Source organism: Grammomys surdaster, unplaced genomic scaffold (genome assembly GCF_004785775.1).
Source record: "Grammomys surdaster isolate TR1022 unplaced genomic scaffold, NIH_TR_1.0 205, whole genome shotgun sequence".
NCBI classification, from domain to species: Eukaryota; Metazoa; Chordata; class Mammalia; order Rodentia; family Muridae; genus Grammomys; species Grammomys surdaster.
In genome coordinates, this window is record NW_021604650.1 from 6,416,004 (window position 1) to 6,443,962 (window position 27,959).

Sequence of the window (27,959 nt, forward strand, 5' to 3'; positions counted from 1 at the left end):
TTAAGAGAAAGAGGTTCTTAAGTTTATTGCCTGACTGGACCAGGTCACTGGGCTTTGTGGTCACTGGGCTTTGTCTCCCTTCTGGGACAATGGCTTCTTCCAGAGGATCAATAGGACAAGCAAGTTCACCATGAGCTGCACATGGCCAAAGATGTGGACACCATAGCTACGGTACAGCAGGCCACCTAGGGTGGGTCCTAGAGTGCGGGTCAATGGATGCACAGATGCAGAGAGGCCCAGCATGGTCCCTGGGAGAAAGGGGGAATAGCAATCAGACCCTAGGCAGGTCTCTGGACAGGCTGCCTACCTTCTGGCTATAGCCCAGCCTTCTGTCCATCCCAACCTGCTCTGCGCATTGTTCACAGATGGCTTGAGACACTTTCCAGAGGACTTGTCCATCCTCCTCACAGCTGCCCCTCGACTGCAGCACCCTCCCACCCCAATTAAGCAGATCATCCTCATCCCACAAGGTCAGTTTCTCTGTATGGATGGGGCTGAGCCTCTTTCCTGCTCTAGCTATTTCCCAGGTAAGGAAGGAGTCTGGGAAAGGGGTCAAAGGTCAGGAATAGGCCACACCCTCCCAGACCTGTTAGTGTAGACCTGATCTGCATAGTTTGGGCTCCACCCAGGACATCCAGGGTGCTGGCTCTCACACTTTCTCCAAACAGTGACTGAGATGGCCAGTGAATTTGGCTAGGGAGGGTCCCCTGAGCCACTGTACGGCTCTAGGGTTGGCATTCTAGTTGGGCATGGTGTCCCTACTGCCCCTCATATAGCCCTTCCTCTTCTTGTCCCTCCACCGTCCTCCCATGGATTCAATGGGTCTCAGGGCAGGGCCAGGGTTGCGGGCAGGCTAAAGAGATGTGTACGGGTCCCAAGCTAAGAGCACCAGTGTCCTAGCCTGAGCATGTGAGTCCATATCTCCACACCTCTGGTCAGCTTCTTAGGGTGGACGTGCTGCACAGGACCTTGTTAAAGCAGCTGTGAGTGGAGGAGGGCCCTCACTGACAGAATCCCCATCTCACCTTGCATCCCCAGATGGGAGTCCCAGTCTACCCCCCCACCCCAGCCTCTTCCTGCTTCAGAAGGTGGCCTCCCTGCCTCCTGAGACCAGGCTTTTCAACTCGGCCAAGCCGAGGGCCTGTAAGGCTCCACCCACACCCAGGGCCTGCTGTGGGGAAGCTCAGGTGCAGTCTCTCTCACTGCCCACACGCCTGCAGACATTAACTGACAGGGCAATTACTGCCTCCTCTGCACCTCCTGTTCCCAGGTAACCCAGGCTTGGCTCTTCCCAAGCTAAGGGGTGGTGCCACAGGCATGACTCGGCCTTGGTGGCTTGGCCTGCTCCTCCTGGTCAGCCCCACCCTCCACTTGCCTGGCCTTAACACCCCCTTCCTCCTTCTCTCCTTCTCTCTCAGTCCTTTGGAGCTGCTTCCCAGACAGCATGGAGTAACTACCCTAGACAGGCTTGGAGGTCAGGCCCAGAAGATATCCCTAGCTGTGTGGATTTGAACCCTCTATTCAGAAAGCTCTGAGCACTGTGTTGTCAAGGACTGGCAAGTCTCTCCTGCTGTCCTCCCTGTTTGGACTCTTCACCATCCCAGCACCAGCTGACCTCCTACGTGGCCTCTGTAGGCCCTGCAGGTCCATTTCTTTGCTCATCTGACCCCTGCCTGGACAAAGCCTCTGGACTCACCTCTTTTTAGTGAAATTCTGGAATGGATCAGAGCCAAGCCAAATGCCTCCTCCAGGAAGCTCTCCACCTGTACCCCTGACTGACTATGGACTTGTCAGCAGCACTGGGAAGGGGGCAGGATCTTTACCAGGACTCTTTTGTCTTGTCACATCCATCTTATCTGGCCCAGCCTATTGGGAGGAATCCTGAAAGTTGGGCCCCCGGTATGTTCAGCTCACCTGTGTCTGAAGCGGACACAGCCTTGGTCAACATGCTGTCTGTGACTACGTTGAGAGTACAGAGACTGAATACCAGTCCAGGTGTCAAAATGCAGAAGTGGAGCACATTGGACATCAGCGCCTGGCAGAGTAATGGGCAGGGCCATGCTGGGTAGGGATGTTCCAAAGCTAGACAGCAACCCACCCTGAGGTCCTACCCACAATGCTCTACCTTGGAAGATGCCTGGACTGGGGAGGAGGGACAGTGCCAGGTGGCAGGCCAGGCACTTGGGCACACACAAGACATGTGTGGAGGATGGCCTGAGACCTGCTTCACAGGGTAGCTGTGTGTGTGCACGTATGCTTGTGTGTGTCTTTGTATGTATGTGCTCTCACCATGCCCAGTCCTACAACAGCAAAGACCAGCACACTGGATCGCAGCAGGGCTTCCTCTGGAAAACGGGTGCTCAATCTCCCAATGACCAGGCCTTGAATCATCTAGGAGGGGGGGTGAGGGGAAGGGAAGACAGTCTAAGCGAGCAGTTCTCAACCTGTGCATTTCATCCCCTTTGGGGGTCAAATGACCCTTTTACAGGGGTCTCTTAAGATCATTGGAAAACACAGATATTTACATTATAATTCATAACAGCAAATTGACAGCTATGAAGTAACAAGAAAAAAATTATTATTATTATTTTTTGTTTGTTTGGGACAGGGCTTCTCTGTGTCGTCTTGGCTATCCCGGAACATACTCTATAGACCAGGTTAACCTCGAACTCAGCAATCAGCCTGACTCTGCTTCCCAAGTGCCATGATTAAAAGTGTGTGCCACCACTGCCTGACTAACAATGAAAATGGTTTTATGGCTGGGGATCACTACAACATAAGGAACTGAATTAAAGGGTCACAGCATTAGGAAGTCTGAGAACCACTGGTATAGATAGACCTTGGCCTGGTCTTCTGAAAGAGTTCTGTCAAGAGAGAAGATATCCAGAAGACACACTTGTGAGCCTCTCTTTGGCAATCAGACCACTGAGACAACGGAACCCAAGGCATTGGACTTGCCCCAGGAGTCTCACGCTGGGGAGGGAAAGGCTGAAGTCTGGAGACAGACAGAGAAAGCTTGTCTCTCAGAGACCTCCTAGAGTTCTGAGAACTTGTCAGATCACCTTGCAGGAGAGACTAGAGACAGTGATGGATCAGCGACGGGCAGGACCACACCCTGACCAGGATTCGTAGCTCTGCACTCCTGCCCTCTGTTTAAGCCTGAGCCTCATCTCTGGACCCAAAGATAAACTGGAGGGCCACTGAAGCTCTTTGTCCCTCTTCCCATTGTGGTCACACCACACGGGATGAATCTCCTCTCTCTGCTTTTAACTCTTTAGTTGACCTATTGAGAATTAGCAGCTGAGCCAAAGTTGTTAGGGCTACAGGACCTTAGCTCGGATCCTGACAATTCCGATAATATCTTCAAGGGAAGGGGACTTCTGGACTGGTGGCTGGGTGACCCTCTGCATCCCTTGAGAGGCCCTCCACCCCAGCAGGCCAGCAGGCACTGCAATGCTGAGCCACGCAGTTCCTAGAAAGCCAGAAGGTCACAGAGCAAAGGTTCCTCTAACAGCAGCAGCAGCAGCAGCAACAGCAACAACAACAACAACAACAACAACGAAAGAGAATCCAGACCGGGAGACTCAGGGACACCAGAGACATGACTCAGCAGGCCAGGTAGCCCAGGGTGAGGTTCCCTATCTCCTTTCTCAGATAGGAAGTGCATGTCTCTACTGGAGAAGGAAGTGTGTGGGACCAAAGGCCAGGACTGAATAGAGTCAGAGCAAGGAGCTGTCAGGCTGCTGGGGCCAGTAGTTGTCAAGGTTCACAGAGGTTGGACCCAGGCTTCTAGAGCCCAAACCGGTCCAGCCACAACCCCTACTTATGCTGGGCAGAACCTGGTTGTTTCTTACAGAACCATCAATGTCTTAGAAAAACAAATCCTCTCTAGACTGGTTTTATGGGAGCATTTAATACTGGCTCAGCCACTTGGACCTACATCCTGACTAACTGCCCCAGCCTCAACTTCCCTAGTAAGTTGAAAATAAGCTTCTAGATGCCATGCAGACCTCACTGTTATCTGACAAAAACAGTGAGTTAGTCAGCCAGCCTAGAAGGCCACTTTCCCTCAGTCCTCCCAACTGTACTCTCTGGCTTCCCACATGCCCAGTCACCTAACCAAGGCAGTCACTGCTGCTGCCCCTCTACCTATCAGCTAAAGCCTATGATCTCCCCTCCTTTACTCAGTCCCCTACTACTCCCAGTAGACTGGCAGGCTACCTTTCCCTGTGAATGTCACCAAAACCTTGTGTGGTCCTACCAGGATCTTTGTCCAAATGGAGCTCACATTCCCTGACCCTAACCCATCATCCACTCCTCCATTCCTTGCTTTTTCTTCTTCCTGTGTACTTTCCATTTTTACAGTGACTCTTTTTCTTACTCAGGCTCTTATTTGTTGTCCTAGTAGCTCTGAACTGTCCCTACCTCAGTACCCTCGGAATGGCTAGCGTCCTAGAACAAGTCTGGGTGACAATCAGGTATCAGGGCTACCATAGGAGTCTCTCTTGAGGAGTCCTTAAGAGATATGGTCTGCTAGCTGGGCGGTGGTGGCGCATGCCTTTAATCCCAGCACTTGGGAGGCAGAGGTAGGTGGATCTCTGAATTTGAGGTCAGCCTGGTCTACAGAGTGAGTTCCAGAATAGCAAGGGCTATACACACAGGGAAACCCGGGCTTAAAAAAACAAGTGTGTAGTGTGTGTGTGTGTGTGTGTGTGTGCAAACCTGCTGAAGCCATGGTCCTGATCCCCTATCTCAGGACTCTCTGCATGCCTCTCCCCAGAGCCCCCCAGAATCTGGGAACCTGTAGGAGCAAATGGAGTAGGCAGGATGTGGCTTGAATGGAGTCTTTCTTCTTCTCAGGGAATATGGTGATATGGTTGGGACATCCTGATGTAGTTGGGACATGCCTGGCCCTCAGTCTTACCCTCTTTGCAAGAATGCAAATCTACCCACTCCTTGCTCATCTTGGGGCCCAGAGCTTTGACACCTGCTCTTCTGCTTCCCCTTCCCTGCCTTGTGCCAGGTTTCTAAGTCATACTCTTCTTTCTAAGCTTCTGTAGCGATTCCAGATTACCACACTAATGTGTCACAGCCTCAAGTGGCCATAACCATAGATCCTAGAAGAATCTGTCTCCAAGGGTCTCTGAGGGTTTGGACTTCAAATGAGTACAGGCTTGTGTGGTCTGGAGCAAGCAAGTGACAAGCAGCCCATTCATTCATTCATTTTTGAGGAAGGGTATTTTGTAGCTCAATCTAGACTAAAAATTGCTATGCAGTGAAGGATGACTTTGAATTTCTGATCCTCCTGCCTCTGCCTCCTGAGTGTTGGGATCACAAGCTTGCACCACCGTGCCTGGTTTATGAAGTGCTGAGGATGGAACCCAGGCTTTGTACAGGACAGACAGGCATTCCACCAACTGAGCTATATTCCCAGTAAGCAATCCATCTTGAATGAAGGTCTGCTTAGCCATGGGTCAGTGTTATGGGTTTTGTTTATTTCTTTTATCCCCAACAGTGTGGCATTTCTTGCTGGTGCAGATTAGAGACTTTCCTTGTCCTTGGTAGGTAGGTTGGCCAGAGAGTAGGCCAGCTTTGGGCGTGGATACTCAGGGAAAAGATGTCCCAGAGGTTCCAGGAATGCCACCAAGCTTCCAGAGTGATCTGGACCCCTCCTCTGCTAGTCTCAGAATAGCTACTTCTGTGCACCAGCGGTTAGACAGTCAAGTCATACTGGGCCATGGCTGTACATCACTACCTGTCTCTGCCACCCAGGGTCTGGTCAAATGCTAACAGGAACCAGGGAGCAGGTAGCTGGCTTTGACTATTCTGGCCTTGGGTTTGGAGCTAAGGGGCCCTGAGGGGCTGGCTGAGAGGATGCTTGACCCCTACCTCAAACTGGCCCAAGGGTACCCCTGACCCCAGCAACCAGAAGCTCCTAGCTCCTAAAAGGATAGCATATTAGATGACTATGCCTTGCTCTTAAGAAGATCCTTGAGTGCCCAGGATCTTCCTATGACATCCCAGCCACCTCATGGGACATGCATTGTAGTTAGTATCACTTGACTAAGAAAGAAAATGGAGCCTGGAAACTTGTTATGTTACCCAGCTAGGGAGAACAGACGCTGACTCCAGACAGAACCCCATCATAACACGTCCATTTCTGTATCTTCAGTCCCTCCAAGTCCTGTCTACTGCCCCTCACTGAGGCATGTACTAGATTGACATGTTGTAGGAGGTGAGTGTTTTCTCTCTGTGTGTGTTTCTCCATGGGTACTCTGTCACTCAAGACTGGACCCCCCCCCCCCCCAGGTGGTTAAGGAGGAAGCCAGGATGGCCACTCAGGCAGGTCTCCCAGAGAGTGATACTGGTAAACCAAGTCTTCTCTGGCCTGCAGCACTCGCTACTCATGCCCACTCACCATCTGGAGGATCCCAAAGAAGGACATGAGGTAGCCAGCCTGTGCAGCCTCCAGCTGGAAGAATTCCATAGAGATGATGGAGAACATCACCATGAAGAGTCCTGGGTAGAGGAGCAGAGCAGCTGTGGTGCCAGGCCCCAGTGCAGCACACATCTCCCTCCTGTATCCTGGCCAGGGGATTTGCCTGACTAGGGAGGACATGTAACACTACCTGGGATTCTATAGAAGGTGATTCCCTGGGTGGGGGGCTGCTGGGAAGTAGTCCATGTGAGTTACAAGGTGCCAGGATGGGGACCCAGAGAGTCATGGGAGCCCTCAGAGGCTCCTGACATGTAGGTGTGTGTGTGGGGGGGGGCTGCATTTCTCAGGTTCCAGTCACTAGAGCTGAAACATACAGCCTGGATGGGTGGACCCTATCCCAGCTGGCATGGGGAGCAGCTTCTCTGTGGCCCCTTCCAGCCCTGCCAGGGGTTTTAGTCTGGTGTTTCACAGCCACAGAGCTTCTGGGTCAGGAAGGAGCTGAAGCTTTGGGAGTTTAGTACCTCTGAGCCCATAAGGAGAATAGATCAGTGGTAGGGCCCTTGCCTGGCTTTCGTGAAGCTCTAGATTCTATTATCAGTACTACAAACAAAACCTTCAGACTGTGGTGGTCTCTGAACAATGGCGTCACTATGGCACATTCAAAGCTGGGCAGATTGTATATATGGGGTCCTATGTTCTTTCATCAGATGGTTAGAACAAGACTTGCCAGCATCTGGGTGCCTCTCAGACCTATGTGGTACCTCACGAAGCCAGGCCTGAGTAGTGAGGCTTAAAGATGAGCAGGAGTCTGTGGGCTGTGTGTGAGGCCCTGTGGTGACAATTCAGAAGGGGACCCAGAGCACAGCAAGGAGAACCCAGACTCCCTTCTCCTCCCTTTGTGCTAGCACGCAACTGAAATCTGCTCTCACAGGGTGTGCTGGAAGCTCCCACAGGTGTAACTGGACAATAAGGACTCCTAGGCAGAACACAGCGACACCTAGACCTGGGTCCCCAGCCTTGGTCATCTCAGACTGTAGACACGAGTGGGGGTGGGAGAGTGTGACTCACCTGAAGGGAAGCCAGAGATTACCTTGATCAGGAATACAGGCAGCACACTAGGCAGCAGCAGCAGGCGGGTGATGGCCTTCAGGTCAAATACACTGGCCTTGGTTCGACCTGGCCACCAGGGGGTATCAGTCAGAACACTGGTAGTGGGGCTCCGGCCTTGTCCCCCACGCTTAGAGCTGACTACTCTCTTGGCAGCCTTCTCCCACAGCCTCTGAGGGACAATGGGCCACATGTTGGCCAACCCAGTGTTCAGGAGAAGGTGCACCTGGCACCAGGTAGCTCTGCTAGAGCATTCCTAGAGCATCAGCCTTCTTGCTAAGGGCGGTGGCTCCCAGTCCAGCTGGAAGGCCGTAGTAGCCAGAGAGGCATGCCTTCACACTCAGGACACTCTCAGCCACAGGCTCCTAGATATGCCTAGGTGTCCCCTGGGATCCTACTCTTTCTTCGTGGATTATAACCTCTTGTCCTAAAGAGTCTCCAGGGTTAGTCTCCATGTTAGTCACTGGGCAGAGGCACAGAGGTAACCGACACTTCTGAAGAGCCAGCCTGGCCTATATTTTCCTTCTCTGTGCCTCACTTCCTTCCCACCCACTGAGCCAGGAACCTCACATGGCTCTGGACACTCAGCACCTCAGAGACTAGCAGCCACCCCGTACCCCTGTGTCCTGTGTATTCTCTGGCTTTTCTAGACTTGCCTCCCTGCTCAGGGCCTTGGCTTGCCTGAGTCCCAAAACGATGCCCAGCTTGTCCGACCAGGAATCTGCAGCAAGAAGTGCAGAAGAGATCCCATCCCCTCTTTGAGACCCTTGAACCCCTTGTCTAAAAGATCTTCCCTCCATCCCCAGTACCAGGATGCTGGTTTCTTGGGCAAAGTGGTGCTCATTGGCCCAGTTTGTGGGCAGGTGGGCTTACCTTGATGGGCTGACTGGACACTAGCCTCCTTGGTGGTAGCAGGAACAAAGGTAAAGCTGAGGACAGCTCCTAGGAGGGTGACCACAAAAGCCAGGATGGCAGGACACTGGATCCTAAGGACACAGCCTGGGTCATATGGTATGCTGTTGTATAGATACACTCTGAAGCAGCCCCCACCCCCACCTTGCTCCTTTGGCTCCATGGAGGCCTCACCTACTAAGGTCCCTGCTCCTTGATCCCTTAAGGCACATTTAGCAAATGACAGAATGCCTCAGCATGCAAGCCCTGCAGGCTCTGAGAGGTGGGGGTGGGGTGGGCGTGGAGCAGTCCGTGAGTCTGGAGGGTTGCACCGCTGAGGCAGGTAAGTGGCCTTGCTCAGGGTGCAGTTGGTTCCCAGGTTCCCCAGAGTCAGCTAGGCTTGTGGGTATCTCTGAGGACAGCTTTAGAGACCCAAGACCAGGTACAATGTCCCCTCCCAGTGAGGATGGGCTGGGCACTTGGTAGTCTTTAAGAAATCACCTTTCTTCCTTCACAAGGCTATACTCTAGGGGGCAGGGCATGCCAGGGCTGGGGGAGTCTGGGTTCTGTGTCTCAGGCCCCTAATGAATGACTGTAGGAAACCCTCCTGCCTACCAGAGACTCGCTGTCCCCTCGGTGCCTTGCAATGAGTCATGGAACCTGCCCCTCTGGGAAACACAGGCACCTGGGAACAGGTCGTTCACACTTCATAGTCTCCTCTAGCACCCAGCCCAACCTTTTCCCTGAGTGGAGATTTCTCTAAGCTAGCCAAGGACCCTAGCCTGTAACACCCTTTCCTTCTGATGCCTGCGCTCCTAAACAATACATGGGCTCTTTCCCCCAGCCAGCCCCCTGCTTTCAGCACGGTTCTCTTTATCATATGTTTAGAATCTGGATTTCACGAGCAGATAGACCTAGGCTGGACCCTGCATGGAAGGTCCAGCAGGTAAATGTGAGTGGCCGTGTCACACGGACTGCCAAAGAACTGCCCCAGACCTCAGCAGTCCCAACCTGCTTAGGCTTCTGGATGGACTTGAGTCCAAGTCAGGGAATTAGAAAAGCCCTGAAGCTACCAAACAAGACCAGTTCAAGCTGCCTGCACTCCTCCCCATCACAGCCACAGGTGTGCACATGCATACATGGACATGTGCTTACCATAAATACAGAGCATGTCTCTCTCACACAGAGGCACAACATATTCAAATACATAGGCATACACAGGTAGCTTTGCAGTGATTCTTATGTACACCTGTAGACAGGCGGTAACAAGGAAACTATCGGGGCCATCAACAGAGATTAGATCTCAACAGCTCTCCTTGGTGTGGGGCTGGCAACTCCCCCTTGGTGTTTCCCTACCCACCCAGGGCAACTGAGCATCTTGTGCTGGATGCTGCAGTTCCTCAGTGGACACCTTCCTGGACCCAAGAGTGAGACCTCCTCAGGCCCCATAGGATTGGCAAGAAGTGATGGCTAACATTTGGAGGAACATCCTCCCCAGTGGCTCGCCTCAGAGGCCTTTCTTTTGGCTGCTGGTCTCTGAAGCCCCACCATCACTGCATGAGGCCTGGCCAGGTAGGAATAAAAGTCTGCTTTTTAAATTAGATGGTCCAGAAGCACCCAGGAGCAGGTGGTCACCCACGATGCTATTTTAGGAACCACTGACAAGTGAGGGTCTAATAGGTGCTAAGTGCCTTCTCAGATCCTGTCTTCTGAGTGGTGACCTGCAAACCAAAAGGCTAGTACTTTCCTGGAAATACAGGTCCTGAGTCTGGGATACTCTGCGGAGTCCCAGGAGAACCTAAGCCCACAAGTCTCCCAAAGTCTGAATGGACTGCTGCCTGTGAAAGCTGGGGTGCCATTCACTCAGGGCTCAGGGCTCCACAAACACAAAACACTGAAAGGACAGGCAAGAAGGAAAGCCAGCACTGGAGGTGGGGCTGTGTGGCTCAGTGCTGATGTTCTTGCCTAGTGTATGCAAGGCCCTGAGTTCAATCCCCAGTACTGGGGCCTGGGAGTGAAACTCTGAGCCAGTGAGATAGTTCTCAGAGAGTGAAGGCACCTGGAGTTTAAGCTCCAGATTCCACATGTTAGAACGAGAGAACCAACTCCCGTGCACCACTGTCCTCTGACAAGCACACTGCTCTCGCTCTCTCTCTCTCTCTCTCTCTCTCTCTCTCTCACACACACACACACACACACACACACACATATGCTCGCACACACATACACATGCACGTACACATACACACACAATGTAATACAAAAACTCAGGGGACTGGAGAGATGGCTCAGCAGTTAGGACTCCTCACTGCTCTTTCAGAGGACTCTAGTATAATTCTGAGCACCCAAATCAGGCAGCTCGCAATTGCCTAGAACTCCAGCTCCAGGGAACATGACACCTTTCTCTGATTTCTCTGGCTTCACACTCACATGTGGCATCAATACACAAATAAAAATAAATGTACTTAGGAGGTAGAGGCAGGCAGATTTCTGAGTTCCAGGGCTACACAGAGAAACCTTGACTCAACAAAACAAAACTAAACTAAAATAAATGAATAATAAATAAAAACAAGTAAGTAAAGAAATTACACACATACACACACACACACACACAGACACACACACACACTTTAGTAATGGCTGGCTACAGAGCCTTGGCTGGTGTAATACTTGCTGTGTAGACCCAGCAGGCTTCAGATTTTCAGAGAAGCCACCTGCTTCTGACTCTCACCTGCTTAAGACATGCACCTTGCCTGGCTAAAATTATATCATACTTTTTTTTTAACCTAAAAAAAAAGAAGTAAAATTGTAGGGCAGCTAAACCCTAAGGCTTTCAAGATTGCAGGATATTGTGACATCTCTTCAGGGCCTTGAGGTTATCGCTCCCCAGAATGTAATTCAAAGAGCTTCCCCCTCAGGGTCCCTCCTTTTGACTTGTGCAGGTGCAAGGCCACACTGCACAGGTTCCTGGATGCACTTTGTGCCTCATTTTCTGCCTCTCCTCTTTTCTCTTTCTCTCTTTCTCTCTTTTTCTCTTTCTTTCTTTTCTTCCTTCCTTCCTTCCTTCCTTCCTTTCTCTCGTCTTTCTTTTTTCCTTTTTCCTTTTCTTTCTTTTCTCTTCCCCCTCCCTTCCCCTTCCCTCCCCTCCCTTCTCTTCTCCTCTCCTTTCTTTTCTCTTTTTTAAAACAGAGTTTCTCTGTGTAGCCCCGGCTATCCTGGAACTCACTCTGTAGACCAGGCTGGCCTCAAATGCAGAGATCTGCGGGTCTCTGCCTCCAGAGTGCTGGAATTAAAGGTATGGGCTACCAGCCAGCTCTTTTTTTCTTTCTTTCTTTTTTTAATGATTAATTTATTTTTATTTGATGTGAATTGTTGTTTTGCCTGTATGCATATCTGTGTGAGGGTATTAGATCCCCTGGAACTGGAGTTACAGTTGTAAGCTGTCATGTGGTAGCTGGGAATTTAACCCAGGTCCCGTTTCTTTCTTTTCTTTTCTCTTCTTTTCTTTTGAGGCATGGTTCTGCTATGTAGCCCTGGCTGGCCTAGAACTCACAGAGATCTGCCTGCTTCTGCCTCCCAAGTGCTGGGATTAAAGGCATGTACCAGCTGGGCATAGTGGTGAAGAGGCAGAGACAGGCAGATCTCTGTAAGTTTGAGGCCAGCCAGGGCTACATAATGAGACCCTGTTTCAAAAAAAACAAAACAAAAATCCAAAAATAAAAATATAAAAGCATGTGTCACTATACTTGGTACATTTTATTTATTCTTCTTTCTAAGTTGAGCCAAGACTTCAAGAACATCAGCTCAGCCTCTCATTGTCCCTTGCCCCCTTCTTTCCATCCTCTGGACAAGTGGAAACTGGATGCGTAGGCAAATGGATACCTTGGTCAGAGAACTGGAGTCCTCCATGGACACTGTTCCTGTCTCTGCCCTGGCTACCTGACTGCATTTCCTCAGTTGCAAATGAGGGCTGGACCACAGCCCTGTCTGTCTTCTTCCTTCAGTTCTCCTGGCTGTCCTGGAGCCTGGCTACCCACACCAATCTGGCAGCCCCTGGGAGGCTTCTGGCACTGCAGCCATAGCTCATCAGACAGTAGTCTCTGCTCTTCTCCAGGGCCTGTTTGTACCGCTGAGGGTGGCCATGGCCCTCTGCCTGGCCTAGACTCTGCCCAACCCTATTTGGGCTCCTGCTGTGTTCTAGGATGGTAATTCCTTCCTTACCATTCTGGACTCCTGCCCAATGTCTCCGAGGCTCTGAGAGGGGACTGGAGAGCCAAGGTTCTTGGTGCCAGGAGTTGGCGTGCGGGTGTGGCTTAAGGCCTTCAGCTACACATTTTCTCTTTCATAACTCAGAGGACAGTGTGCATATGGTATCTTTCATAAGAAGTGGGCCAGGGGACTCCAGAGCACCACTGAACACCCAGCCTGGGGCTCAGTGAGAAACTCACCTGTGTCACCTGCTCTGTATGTGCCAAGCACTCAAGTCCCGTGGCTAAGAGATATCTGAAAACAAAATCCTACAGGTGGGATTCTCCTATAACCCCCAGACAAGTTTCAAATCACCTTAGCCTACTGCTTTCTAGCCTGGAGTTCCCTCCCAGTTCCTTTCCCCACCTCTCCATTGTGACATAAGACTCCAATCAAGTGACCAGTTTCTTCTTGCCTGGGGCCTTTGAAGACTTGAGGGGTGAGGGGCCTTTGAAGACTTGAGGGGGAAGGAATAACTCCCCTCCTCCCTGGTTTTGAAAGGCCTATGCGTTAAGGCCTCAGGGACCAGATAAGGTTTTGCAACCAATGTGTGGTGTCTTCTGGGTATGAGCAGGAGTCACAAGCCATTTGGTATCCAGGAGGAGGGTTTGCAGGTGGCCACTGTTATCTCGGGCAACCTGACCCTCAGGGTCTGCGGGCTAGATACCTTGCAGCCCTACCAGACCTGGTGGCGACTACTTAAATTCCTCCTCTTTGTGGGTGACTTAGAGCCCAGACTCTTAGGCTACAGGCCCAGCTGGGCCAGTGATAGGCTAGATGGCCTTACTGGGACAAGTGAAGAAAATTTCTTTTTGCTGTGGCCCTGGGTCACCTCCTCTTGGGTTTGTTCTGCCCCAGGGCCTCCTTGTTTGAACCCTATGAGACCTGAAAGCTTGGGTCTGGAGAGGTGGTAGGTACAGTTGAGGCTGGTAACCACCTCAGCTTTGCTTACGTGATTCTCAACCTGTGGGCTTTCAGATATTTACATTATGAATCATAACAGTAGCAGTTTCAAAAGCTTCAAAATTTACAGTTAGGAAGTAGCAACAAAATAATGTTAAGGTTGGGGGTCACCACAGTGTAAGGAACTGTATTAAAGGGTCACGGCATTAGGAAAGTCGGGTACCACTGGCTTACAGGCTGACCTGTTTGCCAGTCATTGTTGCCGCAGATCTTGGTCACTGACTTCACCTCCACAGCTCTCAGGATTGAACTTAGATGTCTCATTGTCTCCTAGGGTCTTCTCCTGATACCCATCAGTAAACCTGATTGCTCTACCTTCAAAAGAATGAAATCTGGCCCTTTTGGACAGCCCTCATCCCCAGCCCCCAGACCTCGTCTCCCCAAACCACCTAAGGCACTCACTGCTTATCTGCTTCCAAATGGCCAGTACTCCAAATAGCAGGGACTTTACTATATGACCACTGGGGACTGCATAGGTCTTGTGTTCCATACTCAGACAATATCAAGGGTATCCTCAACACCCCCAAATGCCCCTTCGGACCTTGCTCCCATCTTCCTGGCTCTGGTCACTTTTAACCCTTGGATCTTTTCAAATAACCAGGACATTCTATTTACAGGACTATGCCTCCATTAACCGGCACCTCAGCTCCTCTCTGGCCCTGGACCATGGCCCTGAATGTGCTTAAGTTAGCGCACATTCTTAATACCTGAACTGGCCCTGAAAGCCAATGGCTCAGGACCCTCCCCAAGTCCAACCCCAGGCTGTGAGATGTTGGGGTTCAGGGTAATAAGTCATAGGACCACTCCCAAATGCTGATGTGTGGGTAGTGGCTCTGGGTTCAGGACCCTCCTTGGTCAGCCTCCTGGGCTCAGCCTCCTGGTCCTGAGCAGTAGGCTGTCCTAAACCAGTTACACCAGTGCCTGCCCCTGCAGGCTCCAGTGCCAAATCCACTTCCTCCTCCCACCTGCTGCCCCGGGGTTCAGAAATGGGCATGGTTGGGATCTTGCAAGGGGACAGGCTCCCAGAGGTGGGCAGAGAGTCAGGGGACAAGGAGACCCCTACGTGGGCTTGATTACCATCAAGGAAGGGGAGGGTAAGGTATGGGTGTCTCTTGCCTGAGGCAAAGTCAGGTGTCAGGTACAGGCTTAGGCGTGGAGTGTGGGGTGGGGTGCTGGGAGGTGGGGTGGAAGATAGAAGAGTAGGGTAAGGAAGTCTGGGTCTTAGGGCTGCCTCCTTGGCCTCTATGGGAATGAGAAGTGACTGCAAATGGGTTAAATATCTAGGCCTCCGTGCCTTGGCAAACATGTGAGGGACAATCACACAGCTGTGTGAATCCTGGAGGGCTGCTTGGCTATGGGTGTGGCTAGTCACATCTGAATGGGACAAAGACAGACTCCTCAGCCATAAGCCACAAGAGAGAACTTTCCATGGACCTCCCACAACTTAGGACAGCTTGAGGTCTGGTCATGAGAGGTCCGTCTTACATGTGACAACTTGAAGACCCCCACTGTCACTGTGCACTGCCCCCAGGTCTGGGCACTGGACTGCCTCTTTTCTTAGAGCTCAGTTCCCCAACTCATTAAATTAGAACGCTGAGGTCAACCGCTTTCTATAGAATGTCTTGATTATAGAATGTCAGGATAAAAGCAGCCAGTGTGGCTGATAGACTATCCTGGGTGGTGAAGCAGAGGAGAAGAGCATCTTGGGAGCAGCTGAGAGGGAAAAGGCGCGAGTGGTGTCCTCTGAGCCAGTGGCTGGGATATAGAAAATGCACAAAGAGTGTGGAGGGGTCTGGATGGGTAGACTGCTGGTGGAAAGCGTGTGGCTGGCAGTGACTGTACCCCATCAGGGCTGCTCGGTACCTGAGGGTGAGGTCACCCCTGCAGCAGCGCCCACATCACAGGTAAGAAAACATGTGGAAGTAAGGGACTGTACCCCTGCCTCTGGCAGCAGGAGGGTGACCCTATGGATATTGCCTACTCCTGGGTGCCTACATCTTATTCTCCCCTGCACAACCATAGTCTGCCTTTTCTGACCCGTCTGTTCTTTCCTCCTTTCCTATGGCCCACTTATGAACCCCAGCACAGAGGCCACAGGGATAAGTCTTTGTCACCTTCTGGGACTTGCTATTGCCGCTCAGGTCCTGGTTCTCTGCAAGGCACGTCCTCAGTTCCTCTGCCTCCTAAACTTGAAAGGCCAGGAACATCCAGGGCACCCTGGAGGACGTGGCCACTACTGTCCGCCACTGGAAGAGGTGCTCAGCTATAATCTCCTTGACAGGCCTTTGGCTCAACAGTCTCCATGGGACCTTCAGCAGTTCAGACCCCACAGGGCGAGCCCAATTTGGACCACATAATTAGTGTTGAGACTTGAGTTTACACTCCCTCCCACCCATGGGCAGAAACCGGCAAGAATCTGTTCTTTGTCCCGACCCCATGGCCATCTCTGATCTAGTCACTGTTCTTACTCGGACTGTGCTGAGTCTTCATTTCCACCCCACCCCCATCTCCCTGTGTGTGCTCTTCCCTTCTCCCTCCAAGGCTTGACTCCTCCCCTTCCTTGGCTCCTGCAGCCACTAGGCTACCTCACTTCCTTGGACCCTGGGGTTTTTACACCCTGGGCTGACTTGCCTCACTTCTTTCTTGAATTGTGTCTCCCGCTCAAAATTCACCTGCTTAGAAATCCTATCACCTATCCCCTCCCCCACACCTCAATCCTGATTTCTTTCTTTCCGTATCTCACATAGTTCAATCCAACTTTATAACATCCGTGGAAAATGTACCGTCTTTTCTATCAACTCACTAAATAAGACAAAACGTTATTTAAAAAAAACAAAAAACAAAAAAAACTAAACAAACTGTAGAAGAGCCAGATGTGGTGGTGGATGCCTTTAATCCCAGCACTTGGGAGGCAGAGGCAGATAAATTTCTGTGAGGTTGAAGTCAGCCTGGTCTACATAGCAAGTTCCAGGCTAACCAGGGCTCTCCATAGCGAGACCCTGTGTTTCTTTTCTTCTCTCTCTCTCTCTCTCTCTCTCTCTCTCTCTTCTTTCTTCCTTCCTTTCTTTCTTTCTTTCTTTCTTTCTTTCTTTCTTTCTTTCTTTCTTTCTTTCTTTCTTTCTTTCTTTCTTTCTTTCTGATAGAAAAGATAAAGAAAAAAGTAAAGAAGCTGCTTGGCCCAAACACAAATTCCCCCAGGGCCATCACTTCTTGAAATCAAAATATGTGTTCAAGTTCAGGAATTCTGCTCAGAATTGCATTGTGCTTATCAGCTACACTGCTTTAAATCAGCCAATCACGTATGAACACTGAGTTCGACGTAAAAACACCAGACTGAGGAGCTCTGACCACTCAGAGTGATGCACAGGACCCCTCTGCATTAGGGGTAAAAGCCTAGGAAAAGCCTCAGCAGTGGGCTTGCCTGCTTGACTAGGTGTGACTATGACCCCTTCTGCAGAGGTGAAACTTTTTTTTTTTTATAGAATAGAGTTTATTCAGGGCATGGGGAGGGGAGTTGAGAGGGTAGTAGAGACAGAGACAGGCAGAGAGAGAAAGAGAGTAGAGAAGTAGAGGCTGGCCATGAGCACGTGGAGAGAGAGGGGGAGGGGAAAGGGGGAGGGGGGAAGGGCTAGAGGACAGGGTGGGAGCAAGACGACAAGAGCAAGAACAGAAATGAAACCTTTTGCCCTGCTGGTCATTTTCTTAGGACCTTAGACCCATTTCTCAGACATTCTAGAGACTTGGACTGTCTTATTTTCTATTGTGCCCCAGAATCTAACCCCGCAGGGGGCACTTATTAGATGTTCAGTTGACACTACTGAGCAGAGACGCTCAGGCTCCCATTTGAGCCATGTCAATGGGCCCTGCCATGTGTCCCCGGAGACCTTCTTGCTGAGCTTTTATGTCCCCACTGAAGGGACAGACAGAAAGGAGAGCCCACCACAGACCATCTTGGAACCACGCTGTAATGGGGTCACGGTGTCAGCTCTCTACGCTCAGGCATTACCCAGATTCCTCTACTGTAACTGGGGTTGGTCTGAGGAAAATTTGGGGAGCCCAGGTTACAAGCTCTCAGGAGGCCCTAGCTTGGGGAGTAAGTCAAAACTCTGAGAACCTACAACTGGCATTGTTTATCCAAGATAAGAAAGCCTTGTCATGACAGAAGTGTCCCTCTAAAGCACAAAAATTTAGGCTCTAAGAAAGCTCTATCCAGGAGCACACACCCCTGACAGATGAGGCACCTGTCCCAGCGCCACAGCTGATGTGATTTTGGGGTGAATGACAGGCAGGTGCTGGCTGACTCTTAAGGTCTGACTCAGAGTGGTACAGGAGGTTTGGGGCAAGGAGCGAGGGACCGCGCTAAGTTCAGTGAGGCTTTTCTCCCAAGAGGCTCTCGGCTACTTGAAGATATATGCGCCTGTCCCCTGCAGTGGGACAACCACACAGACCATCCTAGAACCATGTATTGGGGTATCTCCCCAGTGGAAAAAAGGAGCTGAGTTCCCAGGACAGGGCCAGGTGAAAAGCTCGAGGACAAAGCTAAGGTTCTACATAGTGAGCTTTTCTCCCCCGACGCGGCACTTTTGGGCTCATAGTCGTCACTGTAGCGCCCCCTGGTGGCACTCCCTGGTGGCGACGTCACCCCAAGGCCCCATCCACCCTGCAGGCTGGCTGGTCTCCCAAACGCTCGAGATTTAGGTGGGGAAAGCAAGTCTCAAGAGAGGTGATGCTGCTGGGCCGATTGTCCGAGCTCGAGCAACCTGCCCAATGACTTCCCAGCTCCCCATCTCGCTAGGTCACTTACCCGTATGCTGTGCTAAGGGTCCCGCCCAGCAGGGAGCCGCAGATCATTCCAACGCCAAAGCAGAGACCCAGCCGGCTCAGTGCTGTGGGCCGCTCTGTGGGCGCTGTCATATCAGTGATGACCATCTGGGCAGCTGCGGGTGGGAGGGGGATGAGCTGGATACGACCCCTCACTGTAGAGAGCCCCTCACTGGACTCCACCCAGGGGTCCAGGCCACGCTCCCAAGCTCCTTCAACTAGGCCACACCCCACAGCCCCTCCACCCAGACCACATCCCCAATGCCCCTCCACAGTACTCTCCATCCAGGTCACATCTCTACAAACCTCTCCACTCTTAATCTGGCTTGCCCCAGACCATACACCATCTCTCCATCCTGAGACCACCACTCTTATCCCATTCACTGGCTACCTGCCCTCTACCTGAAGCCACATCCTCATCTCTCCCCTCTACCCGCTTAGAGCTAGGCCTTCCTTACCTGGAAGTGTGTGCATGAGTGCGGAGGGTAGGCGGGAGGCAAAGAGCAGGAAGACACCAGGCAGGGCTGGGCTACAGGAGGCCGCCAGGAGCAGGTAAAAAGCAGAGGCAGCCAGGAAGGAGAGCGACAGTGCTGCTCGTGCCCCGCACTGGTCTGCGAACCTGGGGCCACAGGGCAGGTCAGTTCCCAGCAGGCAGGGGCTCCTTCCCTCACTCCCGACTTGGGCCTGATTGTAGGCTGGGACGCTGGTGAAGGACCACCCAGGGAGTATGTGGGCTTCCACCAAGGCAGTAGGCCCACCAGTAGGAGTTCAGGGTGTCACTAATGTGGCACCAAGGATACTTGGAAGTCAACAAGGGGCTGGACCTCTCCTGCATCTGCCCTGTCATTGAACAGGGATGCCAAGGACCTGTTAGGACCCAGACTCTGAGGGGTGGTAATGGGTCTTGTGGGTTGAGGGACCTGCATCCTTCACATACTATACCTGCCAAACAGAGGCCCACCCAGCAGCTGAAGCACCCCAAATGTCGTCTGTAGGTAGCCAAAGGAGACGGAATCTAGGCCCAGTGTCCGGGACAGATACTGAAAGACAAGGAGGGTCTGGAGTTAGGACTCCTTAGACAGATAGGGGTGGTAGGAGCGGAGGGTAATATCATGGGAGAGGAGGCTTTCCAAGGGGACTCTGCTCTTCCTTCCTAAAGACTTCTGGCCTAACCCCTCTGCAGGACACACCTCAAGTGGGTCATAGAGCAACGTCCATCCTCAATATTTTGTCTTCAAAGCTTTATAGCATTGTCCTCTGGCCAGCAAGCTACTGTCCCCAAACTCCTTAATAACCGCTGAGATGTGGCCCACTGCCCAGCAAGACAGTCTGCTCTGTGAATTCCTTAGGACTCAGCCCCTCGTGTGTGTGTGTGTGTGTGTGTGTGTGTGTCTATCTCTGATAGGAGAAGTGAGGTGGCAGAGCTTCTATAGAGAACCCAAGCAGTCCTGGGACCCCAGGATCTTATCCCCACATCAGCTGCATTTCAGAAGTCCGGGGTACTGTCTCCCTCCAAACCTGTGCCTCTTCCCTTCCTCTTCCCACCATCTTGGCCCACCATCTTTTACCTGAGTTTTCAGCCCTATGCCAAAGCTAACACTCCTTCAGCTCCCCTTTCTTGTCTTGGGGCCTTCCTGGTGGGCCTCCATTCCAACAAGGTCACTGAACAAGGACTCTTCCTTGTACCTTCTTGTTCAGCCCTCCGTACAGCCTGTGTCTGCTCCAGCTGCTCTCTCCCACCTTGCCTGAAGCAGCTGCTTTTCCTCATTCTTCTCTCCTCACTCGGTCAGCTCAGGGCAACTCCAGCGGGCCCCTCCGATTGGCACCTGACTCAGGTGGCTTGCTTCTTTCTCTGTGACCCTGTGCCTAGACTGTTCTGTGTCTCCTACCTAGACTGTCACCGGTCTCTGCTAGCCTCCTCTTAAGTTTAGAGAGTTTGCAGTCGCCACCTCCTCCCCGCAGAGCTCCGGGCCTCTTCCCACTGCCAGCATACCCCTCCTCTACTTTGTACCATGTCTGAAATCATCTCCAGCACAGTGTAGCAATCGCCGAGCACCTGTCCATCTCAATCCTGATTGGCTTCTTGACCACTGTCTCTTGTATTTTTTTTCTCTTTCATTTTATTTTATGTGTATGGTTGTTTTGCAGGCATATAGTCTGTGCACCATATATGTTGTAGTGGCCGCAGAGGGCATCATATCCCCAGGACTACAGTTCCAAGTGATTGTGGGCCACCATGTGGGTACTGGGAATCAAACTTCCATCATTTGTAAAAGCAGCCAGTGCTCTTAGTCAGTTAGCTCCCTAATGTTTTTTCATCGCTGGTAGCATCTCTGTCCTCCTGGGATTGGGTCCAAAGTCCCAGTGTCATCTCAGAATTCCTTTCTCTCACCCTCACCTGCTTCTGTAGAACTGCCACCTTCTCACCTCTCCACAGCTCTCCCTAACCATCCTGGAATCTTCAGCATCTGACGGGTGTGGTCCTGGGACCTCAATGCCTCCTCTGTAGCTGCAGGTTCAGCACTACTGCAGGGTCTTTGCTTTTCTGTCCGCCTTCAGCCCTCCACTCCTATGTTGCCTTCTCAACCAAAATTTCCTGACCCCACATCTGCAATGTACCCTCAAACTCCCAGTACGCTCACCCTGTCTCACTCCCAACCATTTCTTCCTGCACTTCACAGTGTAACAATTAAGCCATCACCACTTAAACCCCATCAGCCGCCAGGCCAGCTCTGAGGACCAGTGGTCGGCCCTTTGTGCCCCTGCTGCATCACAGTCCAGCGTCTACTCACAGGATTTAATGAGGATTGGCTGACCAACCGAGGCCTCTCTCTCACTGCAGGTCCTGGTACCAACCCTCCATTTATGAGAAGCAGGGCTCCTGCCCAGGCTCCCACATTTCAGGAAGGAGGCTTGGGCTGGGACCCTTGCTATATTCGAGCAGAGCTCTGCTCTGCCCAGGAGGGATGATGAACAGTGGAGTTCTGAGCTGGAAGTGCCTGCCACTCCCAGAATGGTGACAAAGGCCAGGGCTACCTCTAACCCACATCCCAGCTGTCCACAAGGTCAGTTCTGCTCCTCTGGGCTCCAGGGAACAGAGGAGTGGAGGACCAGAGAGCCAGGATTTACATTATTCTTTTTGGTCTTATCTCCCTGAACCTTGGACTTTTGGGTATAATGTGAGCAGAGTTTGGTTTCAATCCAAATTCCTGTGTGCCTGGACATCTCACTTCTGTCTAGCCTGGCCCACCGACCATACTGAGGGCCAGGTCCATATGCTGAGTGGGGCCCAAGCCTAGCACAGAACCAGCCTCAACCCAATACTCCAGCTAGCTAGCTTGGGCTTTGAAAGTCTCCGAGGGATCATTTCAAGGTGGTCTGTGGACCCAGGTTAGACAGACAAAGGAGATGGAGAGTCAACCTCTGAGTTCTAAGCTCTCCCAGATACTGCCACCTTGTGGGCCAACTCCATAAAAGTTTGTTGAGTGACTAAATGATAGTGAAAAGTAGGAATGAACCAAAGGTGTGAGTGGGCACTCTGTAGTCAATAGTGACTAGTCTGTCTCACCCTTCCCTGATCCAGGTAGAGCTCAGCAAGGCTCTTGTGAGATCAAGTCCCTGTCCTCATATTTTGGTGAGTGAGAGAGAAACCAATGGGATGGGAAATATTATATAAGGTATCTAGTGTGGACAAGAAAACAGAGAGGATGTCCAGCAGGACAAAGGGATGAACAGACATGATGTCAGAAAGAACTGGGACTGCATTCAGCCCTTTGGGACAGGAGCTGAGCAGGGGTCAGGCAGAGGTGCTCTGAAAGAATGGGGCCGGGGACAGCAAGTGAGGGTGGCTACAGGAGGAGGGCAGAGTGGTGGTGGAGTGATCAACGGGTCCAGTTCCTAGGATCCTGAGTTTATCCAGTATCAAACCCCACCTCGCTCCCTGCTGTTGCCCAGCAGGAAGGCAGTGTGTGGCTTCTGGTGAGGGGTGTGGATATTACTCACTGGTAAGATGGAGAACTGCATGAAGAGACACGTTAGGTCCAGGGCCGCCAGCACATAGGTGAGTATGATGATCCCCTGCCGGGGCAGAGCAGCCGTGCTGCCAGGGAGCTGGCCAGACATCCTGGGCACGCAGTATCCAGAGCCCGGGAGAGACCTGAACCAGAGCAGGGCAAGCCTTGCAGCAGGCAAGGGGCAAAAGTCCTGTTGATTCTGGCCGGATGCTGACTCACCAGGTTGGAAGGGGTGTCTGTAGGAGAGGGAGAAGACAGAGGTAGACTGCAGAGCTCTCCAGCTTCTCCAGCTACCGCGACCTTCAAGAATGGGTCAGCTACCCTTCCCACCTGCCAGCTCCTGGTTTAGGTCACAGTCTCCATAGAAGAGAAGACAGGGCATCCGACCCTGAGGGGGGCACCTGCGCCTGAAAGGGGCAGCTGGCCAAGCCCCAGGTGTCCTCCTCGGGGAGACCCCCATGCCTTATTTCTAGAGGAAATGCAGGCAGGTGTGGTTTCTGGCTATTGCTTTTGGTGGGTATAGGGATGATGTAAAGTCATTGTGCGGGGGGGGGGGGGCCCTTTGTGCCCACCTTCCTTCTTCAGGGACCTGTCTCCAGCTCCAGAGTTGTCTGGAGTTGCAGTGGAGTAGTGACTAGGGGACAAAGAGACCAGCTCTTCAGACCTCATCCTTGCAGGGCAGCTCAGTCTCACAGTAAGCTGTTTTCCACCCTCCTAACTTCCTCCATGGGTGAGAACCGGATTTTGCAGTCTGAGCCCCTTTGAAAGTGTTGCCTGGTTCCACCGTTAGGGCCCCACTGCCTTTGCCCGACATCCTGTCAAGGGCCCCGAGCTGCACTCAGATGGGCATCTTGGCTTCTGGAAGCTCAACAGGTGAGCTCGGTACCTGCTTTCGCCGGGAGAGAGTGGGCTGTGTTCCGGGTGGGTGAGCCCTCCCAGGAGTTTCTTGATACAGGCCCTTCCGTAGTGAGCCGGAAAGGCCCCACCCCACAATATCTGGATCCTCCCACTTCACCAGGGCTGGTCCTCCCGCCCGGGAGCTCGCTCCACCCACCCTGGGATCTGGGGTTGCCCACAACACAAGTCTCTGAGTATTCATTGGCCAATCAAGAAACGCCTCCCGAGGCTCCTTTCCGTCCCCCCCCCCCCCCCCCCCCCACCCTCAGCCGAGGCTGGCGAGGTTCCCAGTGTTAGGGCTGAAGCCCTGCCCTGGACTCTGGTTCCGAGGAAGTTGGAATTCTGGCTGCTCAAGCAGCATAGGGTGTCCATTTAGGGTTGGGGAGGGAGGGAGGGAGGGCGGAGGAGGAGGAGGAGGAGGAGGAGGAGGAGGAGGAGGAGGAGGAGGAGGAGGAGGAGGAGGAGGAGGAGGAGGAGGAGGAGGAGGGCGATGGCTCTGGAATTCAGGAGAAGAAGGGAAAGCAGAAGCCAGGGAAGGCACAGTGATACTACACTTGTATGGGCAGTTCTTGGGCGCTGAATCTCTCTCCACTTACCAAGAGGCTCCTGGAAGCTATAGAAACGCTCCCCTATCCCCTCTATGTCATCCTGTCTGCCCTGTTCACGTATTTCTGGAGGGGCAGCACTCCGGCCCTGATGACACCGCTGAGAGAACCCGGGGAACACATTTCTGATCTAGTTTGGTCCAGGCCAGTACTATCCATAATCATTCCTCTCCAGACAGACTGATCACTGCTAGGAAACCTGCTGCTCCTTTACCTGCCCGCCCCACCTCTCTACCTTGCAGCCGAGTAGGGGTCAAGCCATAGGCCACAACATCAAAATCAGATCTCCTTTGCTAGATGCTCACCCCAGCTCAGCAAATCAGAAGCTGGAGGAATTGTGACAGAGTGGGACAGCCCTGGGGTGCCCAGGGATGCCTGGTGACAGCATGTCTCAAGCTGGGCAGTCAGGGGCAATGGCCATTGGCATTCTAACCAATCGATCAGACCCAGGGCTCTGTTCCCAGGTATGTGTAATATGATTGGGGTAGATTCCAGCGCAAAAATTGGGATGGAAGACGTGCTGCGAGTGTGGACGCCAGTGTTGCCAGGTCCTCTGCCAGGAGGCTCTAGGAACCCATCATGGCTCTGTGAGGGTTGGAGGAGACCCAGTTAGCCAGGGCTTCCAGGAGGGATGAGAGAAAGGCTGATTACAGAAAGGAGAGAACTTGGGAGTCAGGAATCTCAGGACTCCTGGGGAAAGACCAGAGTCCAGGTCCTTCTGGACTCCATAGGGGGTAGAAATGAAGGATAGTTCCTGTCTGGTCAGCTCTCTAATTGGGTTAATTCTTACCCAATGTGCAAGTGACATCTTTATTGATGCCAGGGTTTTGGGGACAGAGTTTGGGAGGATGAGTAAGACTGCCTCAGGACAGCTGAGGAAGGTCAAAGGTCCTCCAGTGTTCATGATAGACAACAAGGGGCCAGGCTACTCACCAACAAACAGAGCTTGCAGTTGTGGGGGAACAGGTAGGCCGAATGATTCTAGCTTTTGTGCTTGTTCTAAACAGGCTCTGGAGGGGTGGGGCACTTCCTGGTTGTGAGGGAGTGTGGGAAAATTGCCCTTCTGGCTAGAGAGGAACAGGGAACCCTAGAACCTGGGATTGCCTCCTGAAGAGGAAGTAGCTTTCTCTAGGGACCAATATCACTCACATGGGGCCACTGTTCTGCCAAGGAGACCGATCCAGACAGCTGTAGAAAGGGCTGATTCTTATCTGAGTCCTGGCTGGGAGGCAGCTTCTCAGCAGGGTCCTCAGGAGGGCACAAGTGTGTCAGGTGTAGGTCAGGCACAGTGTGGCAGGGCTCTGGGGTGAGCTCAGGTGACTGAGAACACCTCATAGGGCTTAGCCTTAAGGGGTCCTGTAGGGTTAGGGGCAAAAATAGAGGGGTGTGAGCATGGCCACATGTGCAGAGAAAGTGACCGCCGTGTGCTGGGGTTCAGGACAGCCCGGAGCTCCCCTGAGAGGACAGATACTGCCTATATAATTTCCTGGGACTAATGATGTGTCTGTGAAGCAGGAACCTCCTTCATCCCATAACCATTGAGTACCTACTGTGTGCAGGCTGTGACCTATTTAAAGGAGGAGAGTATTATTTATTTTTTGCCAATTTCGTGCATGTATACAATGTATCTTGATTGTATGCACACACTTAACTTTCTTTTCCCATTTCCCCTGTCATAGCCTCCAAGATATCACCTTCCTCTTTCATTCTCTCTCTGTCTCTGTCTCTCTGTCTCTGTCTCTCTGTCTCTCTGTCTCTCTGTCTCTCTGTCTCTCTGTCTCTCTCTCTCTCTCTCTCCGTCTCTGTCTCTCTCTGTCCCTCTCTCTCTCCAGTCTTGTTTTTTTTTTTTTAAATATTTATTTATTTATCCCATTGATGAGTACACTGTAGCTGTCTTCAGACACACCAGAAGAGGGCATCCAATCCCATCACGGATGGTTGTGAGCCACCATGTGGTTGCTGGGACTTGAACTCAGGACCTCTGGAAGAGCAGTCTGTGCTCTTAACCGCTGAGCCATCTCTCCAGCCCCCTCCAGTCTTGTTAATGCCACATGTTGGACTGTTGACTAATCCTGTTGTCTTGATCTTGTTCAGGTAACCATGGCTCATGAGTTCATGGATACAATAACCAGAAGACAGCATGTCACAGCCTTCCTTCCCTTCCTCTGATCCTCTGGCCCTTAGCATTCTTTCTGTGCCCTGAGCCTTGGAGGTCAGGTTGATACAGACGCCCCCCATTTAGGGCTGAGCTCTCAACAATCATGTATTCTCAGCACTTTGAGTTATGAGTTCCTTCATTAACTGTTGTTCACTGCAGAGAGAAGCTTCTCTGGCTAAGACTAGGAACAGCACTAACCGAAGTCTACAAACAAACATTTAGAAGGTAGTTTGATAACACTCACTTAGCAAGACAACAGCAGTAGATTCCTAGAGCCTGTGACCACCCTCGCCATGTTTTTGACTGAGTTTACAGTACCAGGGGTGAATTCCCTGCTTCAGAGTGGGACTTGGTCCAAAACAAGAGTGATTGGAGACCCCCAGAATACTCACACCACGACTGCACCAGTGGGCACATCCTGCTTGGTGGGTTGGTGTTGTAGCATGCAGGGTTTACTGCTGGGTAAGACCATGGATGGCTTCTCTCTCCCTGTGGCCTGTAAAGCCCCTTCCAGCATTATGAAAGCTAGCTAGCAAGGAAGGGCTTTCAGGTCAGTTCCAGCTGGTTTCTCTGATGTCCCAGAATCAAAATGCATTGAGCAATGGGTCTATGTCCTTTATGTACATTGGTGTAGCCATGTATGTAGGTGCCTGTAAAGATCAGAGGTCAGTGTCAGGTATTATTTATTCCTTAGCAGTCTCACTGGGACCCCAGGGATTTCCGGTCTCTGCCAGCCTCCTCTGCACTTGAATATCAAGCTGCTCTGGGAAAGCACTCTCCTGACTGAACTGTTTTGCCAGCAGTATGCATCTTTTTTTTTTTTTAAAGATTTGATTTTCATTATTTTATGTATGTGAGTACACTGTTGTTTTTCTCAGACATACCAGAAGAAGGCATTGGATCCCCTTACAGATGGTTGTGAGCGGCCATGTGGTTGCTGGGAATTGAACTTAGAACCTCTGGAAGAGTAGTCGGTGCTCTTAACCACGGAGACACTTCTCCAGCCCTAGCACTGGGCGTCTTTTATTAGCTTGTTTAAAGTGTCTGTGCTGAGGGAGACAGATAACATCTCAGTTGTGTGTGTCTTAGTTACTACTCTATTGCTGTGATAAAACACCATGACCAAGCAACTTAGGGAAAAAAGAGGCTATTAGGGTTTATATTTCCAGGGGGATAACCGTCCGCCGTGGCAGAGCTGAGGCGTGGGAGCTGGGCCTGGAAGTTGACTTTGCATAGTCTGAACTGTAAGTGGAAACAGAGAGAGTGAACTTGAAATGATGTGAGAACTCTCCAGCTCCGCTCCCCTGACATACTTCTCCAATAAGGGCACATCTCCTAAGCTTTCCTGAAACAGTACTACCAACTCTAAGCAATTATTTGAATGCTCAAGCCTGTGGGGGTACTTCTTGTTTAAACTACCACTCTTTGACCCCCACAGGCGTTGTGGCCATATCATACTGCAAAGAGCATCTAGTCCAGCTTCAAAAGCCCCGCAGTCTCTCAGCCAGTCTCAGCAATGTTCAGGGGTCCACAGTGTCTTCTGAGACTCAAGGCAATCTCTTAACTGTAACACCTTGGAAAATAAAAAAAAGCAAATGACAGACTTCTGACATACAATGATACAGAATATGTTTATTACCGTTCTAAAAGGTAATAAAGGGCTGTATGGGGACACAGCGAGGAAATGACGTAAGTCTAGGATCAAGTAAGATTGAAACCCACCAAAGACAACTCTAAAACCTATAACACAGATGTGTCATGTCAGAGGATTTAGAGGTCCCTACTTTTCAGATGTTCCTGCCTGCAACCTACTTTTC

At 51.6% G+C, this 27,959-nt stretch overlaps 1 protein-coding gene across 2 annotated transcripts; it reads right to left on the bottom strand.

The window, feature by feature from the left end:
• Slc22a18 (solute carrier family 22 member 18) lies at positions 1–25,003 on the bottom strand. 2 transcript variants are annotated; one of them, XM_028771260.1, is made up of 11 exons: positions 24,918–25,003; positions 22,472–22,718; positions 19,412–19,509; positions 18,928–19,088; positions 18,453–18,585; positions 8,420–8,532; positions 7,508–7,615; positions 6,419–6,519; positions 2,290–2,391; positions 1,915–2,035; positions 1–248 (listed from the first exon to the last, which is right to left on the bottom strand). In XM_028771260.1, the coding sequence occupies exons 2-11, from the start codon at positions 22,589–22,591 to the stop codon at positions 61–63; spliced, it is 1,245 nt and encodes a 414-aa protein (XP_028627093.1). In that variant the 5' UTR covers positions 22,592–22,718; positions 24,918–25,003; the 3' UTR covers positions 1–60. The 2 variants fall into 2 exon arrangements, with proteins under 2 accessions (XP_028627093.1, XP_028627091.1); XM_028771258.1 differs by lacking the exon at positions 24,918–25,003 and adding an exon at positions 23,369–23,468.
• Between the last annotated feature and the right edge of the window lie 2,956 nt (positions 25,004–27,959).

Coding starts and splice junctions, on each gene's coding strand:
- Slc22a18 (XM_028771260.1), bottom strand. CDS start 22,591: ATGTCTGGCCAGCTCCCTGGCAGCACGGCTGCTCTGCCCCGGCAGGGG. Junction 6,520..7,507: donor AATCTCTGGCTTCCCTTCAG/GTGAGTCACACT, acceptor TCCTCTACCCAG/GACTCTTCATGGTGATGTTC. Junction 2,392..6,418: donor TCTTTGGGATCCTCCAGATG/GTGAGTGGGCAT, acceptor CCCCCCTCCTAG/ATGATTCAAGGCCTGGTCAT.